This window comes from Mesitornis unicolor, unplaced genomic scaffold (genome assembly GCF_000695765.1).
Source record: "Mesitornis unicolor isolate BGI_N332 unplaced genomic scaffold, ASM69576v1 scaffold17134, whole genome shotgun sequence".
In the NCBI taxonomy this organism is placed as follows: Eukaryota; Metazoa; Chordata; class Aves; order Mesitornithiformes; family Mesitornithidae; genus Mesitornis; species Mesitornis unicolor.
In genome coordinates, this window is record NW_010179584.1 from 60,158 (window position 1) to 70,431 (window position 10,274).

General features: G+C 46.0%; 1 protein-coding gene across 1 annotated transcript; it reads right to left on the minus strand.

The window, feature by feature from the left end:
• Nucleotides 1–906: 906 nt before the first annotated feature.
• On the minus strand, nt 907–9,737 carry LBH (limb bud and heart development). Its single transcript, XM_010182841.1, is given in 2 exon segments — nt 907–1,323; nt 9,609–9,737. Coding segments are annotated over 2 exon segments (330 nt in total). The 3' UTR covers nt 907–1,122.
• Between the last annotated feature and the right edge of the window lie 537 nt (nt 9,738–10,274).

Here is a 10,274-nt window from a genome sequence, read left to right on the forward strand (position 1 = left end):
CCCCAACACACACCTTCTGCAAACCCCCCCATTCCAACTGGTGATCCACACTAGATCTGGTGTTTCATCTTTGAATTACCTCCAGGTCTGGCAGTACTCCCAGACATGTACACCCTTCCAGCCTGTCCTGCACCAAGGAGGCCCTGCAATGCAAAGTTGGAGATTCTCCCACCCCAGCCCTCACAAGCCTGTTGACCAACAAGTTGGAGATGTGAAACCCTACAGCCTCAAGGACACCAAGGTAAGGAGGCACAATCCCCACCCTCTGGCTTTGGGTGCTGTACAAGATATCGACCACAGCAGCCTCAGCAAACAGGAAAGAAAAATATGAGGTGTTCAAACTTATGTGAGCGCTTGCTGCAGACAGAAGCACCTCTACATCCGATGTGTATTACCTCACACTAACCACCCGCAAGATGAACTAGGGCCTCACAATAGAGATGACAAGCAGCAGCCTAACATTATCCTGCCAATACAGCTGTTCAGCGTTTAAGAGTCTAAAGGCAAACAAAGGGGGAGAAAACTTTGGAAAAAGTGGCTGGAAAACAGGCTCAACAGCAAGAACAAGAAACCCAACTACTCCTACGGACACTCACGTTACCCTAGGAGGTGCCAAACAGGGGAAAGCTACAGTCCCCTTGTCAGTAGAGCATTTAGCCATGCTTTGCTATGGGCGCCCTTCCACCCCAACACAAAAATGGAAGCTGTAAAAAAGGCAAATCTGAGAGATGACGGCTCTGTTCTCACACTTTTAGCCAGAGGCAGCTCCTTGCCGAACGCTGCTCCCTCCGACTTTCCTCCCCTTCCCCAAGCTTCCCCCCTCCAGCGGTCCTCACATGGTCACCCTCTGCCATGTGCTTGGAATTTCACTGCTGCCTCCACCTCAGAAAAATACAGATAGTGATCTCGAGAACAGCAAACATTTCTCTGTGTTACTTCCTTCCTTCCTCAGGAGGTCTGGTGACACTGAGGGCTTCAGTTCTCAATACAGAGAATACAAAAAAACTAAGATCTTGCAGGTGCAAAATTGAACTTGTCTTTTTGTTTTTTAAAAAGACTTTCAAAAGAAGTGTGGCTCTTCCTTCAGAAGGGTGTGGTCCCTTGCCTTTCCTCAGATGCAATTTATTGCTCCTTGTTGTCCTTCTTTGCGTCTTCACAGTTTTCTTCCTCCTCTTCCTCCTCCTCCTCCTGCACAATGAATTCTTCGCGTGGCCATCTCAGCTCACCACTCTCCACATCTCCCTCCGTTGGCTCCACCACGATGGAGGGCAGGCGGTCCTTCAGCTTACAGTAACGGTCGAAGTCCGATGGATCAGGGAAGATCTGAAAGAGTCAAGAGACAGTCTGTAAGACAGGCTGTGTTCAAGCAGTCTCAGCCAAAACTCAGCTCTCAAGACACCTGGGTCTCCAGGGCAGCCTAGTCTGAACACAGAGTAAACCACTGAGCAATGGGAAGACTCTCGAACTCATAAATATGCTTCTCTAATTTCTGAGCATTGGAAATGAGCTCTTCCCAAGAGGCTTCCAAAGCACACACTTGCTTGGATAGTGTTTAGCAAACAGGCATCTGCCCTTTTGGATATTTATCCAAAAGCCTCACCCCCCCCACCACTGCTTTTGCATTAATGCTCATGAGTTTGCACACTGAGCTATCTCAATCAGAGAATCAGAGATCTCATTTCCTTCTGCTGGTCAACCCACACATGAGAACAGGCTTGTGCTCCAGACTTTGCTGCCAGAAGGGAGAGGAGGCACGTGGCAACCCAGTGCCAAAGTGGTCCAGACCCTTGCAGCAAGGGCCTGTACCTGGTATTGCTCCAGGGCCACAACACCAGATCGAAAGCAAAGTTCAACTGCATTTTAGAGAATTTTGACATGAATGCACACTACAGCTAACGTACATCAGCAGTGAGACTCAACAGGAAGACACTCATTTTGTCAAAAGGTTGAAGAATGAACCCTATTTCTTTGGGCAGGAGGCATCCGTAGCATAACTAGCAATTATGTACCCTGATGCAAGGAACATGAGGACCCCTTTATCTCCAGCCCACAAAGGTACAAAGAGCAGTACCTTATCCCTTCCCTTCCACCCATAGCTTGCCCCATGGGTGCACATCTTCATGCACTGCAGCAGCATCAGAGCCCAAACTCACAAACAGTGCCATTGGGATGCATGCTTTGATCCTACTAGGAACTGAGGCAAAAACACGGGTACAAGAGAAGCTACCAATTCAGTGTTCACAGGAGCTTTGCATGACCGAATTGCAATGTGAATAAAAAAAGGTTGCAGGTACCTACCACCTTGGGAAGGCCTGGCCCAAGCCCCAAAGTGGCACATCATCCTATCAACTTGTTCTGCAGCCTAGCAAGTATTAACCACACCATTACTTCCTTGTCAATATTCAGTATGCTACTGTTCAGCCACATTATTCCCTTCCACCCAAAGCTTTACGGCAACCTGAGAAAGCCATCAGGTTGCTACTTAGCGCAAAGTCAGGCAACACAACTTTGGGAGGAGGTGCTCAGGCAAGTGACTCAATGCTAAGGTAATGCACAACATAGGGGAAGTTTGCACACATCCATTTGGTCCTGGGAACAATGATGCAGGAGCTCAACTCCTACTACAGCACCCACCATCCAGATGCTTTTCAGGTGCACAGGAGTGAGTGAGGTCTTTGAATGCAGCCACACTACCATCAGCATTGCAGTATGAGCTACTTGCTATTAGTCACTCCTGGCACAAGTGAAACAGTAACCGTTTCTTGGAGCTTTGTGGCTTCTGCTTGGCCAAACAAAGGCAGTTTCAGACATGCGGTACATTACTGGAAGTATAGTCAGTGGCTCTTAAGCATCAGCTCGTTATCTAAACTCAGGATAGGAAAAAAATACCCTTGACATTACATGGTTTAGAAGGTTGCAATGGAAAAAAGAAGTGTGGTTCAGGAGGTTACATAAGCTGATAATGTCATGAAAATAGCCTCCTGTGCAAGAAAAATAGCAGTATAATAATTAAACTAACCTTTGGCTGCTATAATTTTAAGCACATTAGGTCAAATTAGAGCAATTTCTTTGAAAATAGCCTGCCAGATTTTTTTTCCAGAAACTAAGTTGTAGTAATTTCCTTACAAACAAATATCCCTGAAATGTGGTGTGCAGCTTTCTCAATAACAATAAAAAAACCAATCCTAGCACAGTCTTATCTCAAACAGCTGCAGGACAGGCCGAACCCAAGAAGGTCAGGATTTTTTCCACTAAGTCATGCTTTTTAATCGTCAAGGCAGCATGAAGTGAGATGTTGCAACTGCACTTTCAAGGGGTGTGGACAGTCAGTGGAAAAAAAGCACAAAGGCAGATTTCCTCCCATGTGACAAGCAGGGCAACACAGCAGACCAAGCACAGGGACCAAAGGAAAAAGATTTTCAGATTAAGACTGTCTGCACATCTGGGGAAGCTGGGTGGAAAAGTTACCCCAACCAGCCCCCCCCACTCCAAAACAAACCATGTTGCCACACTCTTAATAAAAAAAAGATAAGCAAGCACTAGCTTTTGGCTGTCCCAATCCAGCCATGCCATGCTGCATTTGTTGGTTCCATATGCCTAATCTGGTCCCACTCCAGGACTTAGACAATGGGAAATAAATAAAAAACCAAACAAAAAACAACTCTAAAACTTGGTCTCCACTGGGAATGCAGCGAGCTCTGCACCCTCTTGCACAGCAGCCAGGACAGCTTGTCTCCCAAAACCTCCCTATGAGCATTTCTGCTTACGTTACCCAGCTCAGGCACGTGGAAGGAAGATTTTGCATTTCCCCACCATCCAAAAAGCACAGCAGCAATGGGTTAACTTCTCCCTCTCACTTATCAGAGGGAGCCACCGATGCCTACTTCTGGCTCATCTGGTCACTTGATGGGGGACAAATGACAGCCACCAAATAACCACTTGGTTGTGAAAACCAGCTAAAAGCAAGTATAGCAGCAACTCAAAGGCATCTTCTTCCTCTTCACTTGCATGATACAGCACAAGGGGCTGCAACTGCTTCTGCAGAGGCCTCCCTTTTGTAGCTGAGCCCCAACTCCTGGCCCAGAGAGACTTATCCAACAACTTTAGTCCACAGAGGACACATACATTGCTTATTATGCTACTCAACACAGTGAGACTGGTTTTCACAGGCCTCTCCAGATTATGATCTGGGAACTGCTCTCTTCATGGGCTGATCCAGATCACATACAAATTAACCAAACTCTTACCTTGCAGCTGAAATGGGCAGTAAAAAGCAGAACATGAAATGAAAACTTGAAATTATTTTAGAGATATCATGTTTGCTTCTGTTTCAGATAATCCAGCTCTGCTATCCTTGAATGAAGCCTTGGCAACAAGAATGGAAAGCTTTCATTGCCCTGGAGAGCCTCATATCCTCTCTCAGCATTCACAGGGATGGTGAAACACCAAAAGCAGGAGAGATGTCACACAATTAAGAGGATTAGCTCAGAGCTACCATAATCCAAGTGACACTTGTAAACTCAAAACAACTTCCATATGTGTACTCCATACTAACACCCATAGTTAAAATGCCTGTCTCCCCTCCCATGGGGCTAAAATCTATTTCAAATGTATTACAGGGAGACTAAGGTAATGAGATCCAAATTAGGTTACTGGTTTTGGGAAAGCTTTGCTTCATTGACAAGACTGAAGAGTCTGCACTGACAGGCATACCACTTCAGGTATAGGATACACCCCTGATGTACACCTATCACTCATCCTCCCAGTACTAAAAAGCTAAGTTTTGTGCCTCTTCAGCTGTATCAAGTCAATATTCCAAATTCCAAATCAGCATTTAAGTTGTTAAAATAAAAAACTTTACTGCCATTGAGAAGCATGGCAAGCTCATTTCAGGAAATATTTAAGTCATCTGTGTCCTCTTTGGAGGAATTTTTCAGCTAAAAGAAGCAGTGCTAGTACATACATTTACTCATACAGTAGTCATGACTTGAAACCAAGCTTTATCTAGTATCCACACAGCAGTCTGTGAATCAGGTTTATGAACTATGACTATGACAACTACCCAGTCACAGACAGATTGCCCTATCTTGGGGGGACAGTGGCAGGGAGACTTCATACATAATAACTATATTCCAGAGTAACAAGGCATCAAGTAGGGCGGAAAAAACATGCACTGAGATATTCTGATTAGCTGCTCTCTTTAGTTTGCATTTCAGTGGAACACTTTTTTGCATAGCATAGCCACAAACATGATTACTTTCGGCTCTGTTTATCCCTATATCCTGGCCTATGCCTTTATTTAAGGTCCCAGACCCTGGAATACACTTCGACTCAGCCTACTAATCTTGTCTAGTAACCATGCATCAGATATACTATGTGAACAAGTTATCCTAAACTTGCTTGCTATCACCACCTTTTTGCAGCCCAGTTTCAAGTCCTTCCGCAGTAGCAGGTACCAGCTCCAATACAGGACTTTCCCCTGCGCAAATCAAGTTTGCACAAACATGAAGCACCTTACAAGCAAATAAGACTGTTACAGAGGAAGCTCAGTTTCCACCCCTCACCATCAGCCCCTGGGTCAGTAACATGTTAACAGAACATGTTGGTCCACCAATTTAGCTGGGGGGGGTATGCAGCAGATGCATCTCAAATCCCACAGCACTGAGCACTGCAGCTCCTTGGGAAAGTCAGCGCTTCACTGGTGCTGGTGAAGAGGGTGTTGCATTCACAAAAAACGACTTCCTCAACAAGACAGATGACCCAAGCTTTTGCCAGAGACTGGATGGAGCATTAAGCCTATTTACCTAGATTCAGTCATTCTGACGTGATTCACAGCTAGCTGTGGCTGTGATTAACCTAGACAGATCCCAGCATGATGCGATCATGACTTAAAGAGCTCAAGCTCCCCATGACAACCAAAACCCAGCTGATGGCATGAGGCAAACTCAGCCTCCGCAGGCCAATCTCCTAAAAGGGAGCCTAAGGTCCCAATGGAGCAGCAAGCTGCCCAGACAGCCAGTCTGCAGCAAAGTAGCACGCTCAGCTCAGGACACAGCATTTGCTCAAAATAAACACCTTGGGCATCAAAGTGTTTTCATTTGTGCTCAGATCCTGCTCTACTTCCAAGAAGCAAGGCAGGATTCCAGTTGAGGCACTGTTTTGACAACAGCTCCACGAAATTATTAATTCAATTCAACCTTGGTTTCAGTAGCATTGTTTGTGCCACTGTGAGATGGCATCAGGGGACAAGCTGGCAGAGTGCTGAGGAGGCTTTTCAGAGAAAGGGTATATCTAGGGGCTGGAAAATAGCAAAGGGAACATGAACTGTGACTGGCAGTGAAAAAAGCCTGGCTTACCGGAGATTGCCAGGCAGGAAGCACATGAAGCCCTCCATAGGCACATCTGTTTGTAGCAGGGGCATCTTGAGCCATCAGCTGCATTTCAACGAGTTTTTTTTTTGTTTATTAAGTCCCATGGGAATTATGGGACATCTATTAAAGATCCAGAAATAGCTCCTCACTGCAGGCACAAAACCCAGCATGACATCATCTCTTCAGCTGCATCTTCTGTTTTGTCTGTGCCACCCTGCTCTGAGACTCATGCCCCAATTTCACCATTCACTTCTGCTCAGGCCCTTTCAAGCCGCTGGCTGAACCATTCTCATGGGGCTCAGAGAGCAGCTTTACTTTGCAAATGTAGAAATAAACCCTGCTTTACATGTAAAAGTTTTGAAATTAGCACATTAGCTTCCAAGCATTTGGCACATTAACTGGAAAAAGGCATTTCTAGACTGAGAAAGCATATTTTGCAAGTGAAACCATACAAATTACTAAGCCTAGAACACAGGCAACTCCATTATCACTGATAGTGATCACAGACAGAGTTTTCACGTAATTGCTGAAAAAGCAGTGATGGCCAGCCCACCAAAGGCCAGGAAGCTTCACTGGGGGGTGCTCACCTTCAGCTGATGCTTAGACACACACTTCAGAGCTGAGCAGAGGCAAGGTGGAGGCGGCAGCAGAAGGAACAAGCCAAGCCAAGTTCCCTCCGTGGCCAGTGAGACAGACAGGAGCCCTGAAGTTCAGTGCACTCCACAGGACAGAGGAATCAGACTGCTCAAGTTTATACTTGAGTTTGTTTCTTCATTTTACTTCCAAGTAAAGGCAAAAATACTTTGAAACAGGAACTGTTGGTAGGAAAAGTCTGTCTGCCACAGACACCGATTTGCTTTACAGTTCTGGAAAAGCTGCTGTACAACCTCCTCTGGTCCAGTTCCACATCTGCACATGGCAGCAGAAGCAGCTCCCAGGCTCACTGCTAGCATGCTATGGACCAACTCCCTGCCTGTTCCTGCTCTACACAGCCCAAAGATGGGACATTTTGACCCTTGGTTTGAGATCATTTCTGCAGTAAAATAAATCCAAGTTCTACTACTAGAATAAGAAAAACTTTCAAAATGAAAAATTCACCTCTCCCAGTTCTGGCTCCACTTTATTTTTGCCTCTTGTAGCCAGCCAAGGGCTGTTACACTCACATCTTGAGTGCCTGACTCGGCAGATGAGTGGAGGAAGATGTTGCAACTTACAACAAGAAGCCTCAGTGTAAGAGCAGTCATGCTCCATTAGCCCTGTCTGGTTTTAAGTCATTGCACTAGAGCCCTCAGACTAGCATACAATTTTCCACGTACCAAAATCTCTCCATCAGCAAGATGGAGCACAAAGCACCAAAGTCTGAGGTAGAACAAAGAGTTCATGGTGTAATTTGCATCAGATTTATCCTTGCTGTTCTGATTTGAGTTATCAGCCCTTTAAGGATGCTTTCAACTTTTATCTACACTGTGACATCCTCAGCTTAGCAGGCAGAAGAAGAAGGCTGGAAGCCTGCTCCCCCAATCCTCTAACACTAACCTGATTTAGAGGCAGACCTCATACACAGCCCACACACTACTACTGCTCCATCAGGATCTACCACTTCAACACCTCAACCCTTGCTGCCATCAGTTTGGCTTTCATCAAAGAGAAGTACCAGCAAGCAGTTCCCAGCTCTTGTAGGCATTTGAAAAAAGTCATCTATGACTAGACCACTACAGAAGACAGGTCCAGGATGCATAAGCCTTACATAGATATGAGTTGTCAGCATTTATGACTCACCTTCAGATCAAGATGATCCACTCAAAAGTGAACAGGCCTGTTCCCCAGTTAGCCCAAGCAGACTTATCAAGGTCATTAGCACTCAGGGAAAAACATTGCTGAAGCAATCATTAGAACAAGCAGGGCACCTAAATTCTGCCTCCTGCTGGAAAATCTGGATAGGTAGAGGCATTTGACCTGACTGGCTTAAGCCTCTTTATATGGTGACCCATAAAGACAACTGAACATCCCATGCAGGCTAGTTTGATTGCTTCAGGTTTAACAACCTCTCTCATTGCTGTATACTCCCTCTGTAAGAGCAAAGAGAAGCCAGATGCTTTCCACTAACTGAGGCACTGAAGCACAGCACAGCTATTTTCACACAGAGGCAATAAACCGAGCAACTTGCACTACCCAGATCCAGAATTCTGATCAATAAACAGCAGTGCATCCCTTTTTCTTTCACATGGCTTTGGCTTCTGCTGGAGGCCTCAGTCATGGCCCAAAAATCAGTTGATTTCATGCTTCAATGCACTGTTACTGCCCTGTAGCTCATTTCTCAGACATAAATAGGGAAGCCCACAACAGCACACCTCATTTGAATGCACACTTGGAGCAACTGCCTCTGTGCAGGTTGTGTAACACCTGCACAGAAGAGCCCTGCATCGGGATCTACTGGTAAGAGTCACCCTATGCACAGACCAGATGCAAGTCATCTGCATGCGCTCAGTGTCTGTGTCAAATCTCATCAACAAGTCTGCTGGAAGACTGGGAAAACATGGACCTAGCAGCCTAAGACACACAGCTCACCCTTTGATTAACTATAAGCTAGGAAATGAAAGGGATATTGAGACTAAAAGATAAAAGCTAGATTCTAAGGCCATCTCTTTGCCCCAGTCATTGATCTAGAGGTTAACAGCTAATTGTTCGCAGCTTTAAGAATGAATGCATCTCATGTCTTTATGTACTGCTATGTCCAGTAACATTTCTAAGCTTGTTTAGGCTGCCCCAGGCCTCATAATCTTATAGACAACTGCTAGCCCTCCTAAAGAACTCTATCAGTTAGGAAAACCAGAAATAGTTCAAAAACTAAGCGCTGTATAAACACCTCTCTCCTGCTTTAGCCAGATCATTTGTATGCTGTGTTACAAAGAGATCCCAGAGTCCTCTCAGCCCAGTGAGTTGGGTAAACCCTTCTTTAACCTATCTCCCACTGAGCCCCCATGAATGCTGAATGACTGGGAGCTCAATCACTTCAGAAACAACCAAGTCCTTTGCCAATTTGGTCTGATACCGGGCAATATTTTAGACAACCAGCTCCTGCCAAGCAAGCATTCCAGTCTGTTGACTACTTCACACTACAGCAAGACCTGCTATTGGGTCAGGCTATGGAAAGGTGCATCAGACTGAGTTTGCAGTTCAGCCCAGGCAATTCCACAGAGGATGGCTGCCTAAGCAGCCAGCCAGTAAAGCACTTACCTGATACGACAGACCATCCTTGCGGGGGCTTAGCCCAATCTCATCCATAGCTGGGGTGTTCATCATCACTTCAGTCATTTCAGCCGATCTCAGATAATCAGAGCTAGAAACAAAATACAGCAGTCACATCAGCTGATGGGCTCCAAAAGGGCTGAACAAGATGCAAGTAGTATTGGGAAAGAAAAGCAAACAGAAGAGGCTGTCGGCTATTTCTGGTCCCTTCCTTCCTGCCCCCCCTTGGAAGGGGGTGGAAAGAGCTAGTAAACCGGCGCTACACCCCCTGACTTTCTCCCCAAGAGCACAGCTCAAGAACACCTCGGGAGGCTTTGCCAACACCGCTTCATTTTTAACTCCACTTCCTCCAGCTCTGCCCCCTAAGGGAGAAAAGTAAAAAAACACAGTAAATAAATGCAAGCGCTGGGGGGTTTTATTGCTTTTCTTTATTTAATTTAAGCCGGTGTGCTTCAGCTTCTGCTGACTTACTTTACAACCTCGGAGACTTCCCCACCAGCGGGGCGCACGGCGCCAATCCCAGCCCTGCTTTTCCAGCCTTAATGGCATTTCCAGCTCGGGAAAGTGAAGCGCACTCCTACACTTCGCAGCTCCATCGGTGCGGCTCATTCCGCTTTTGCCCGGCTCGGGCACCGTCGCTACCAGCCTCTCCTC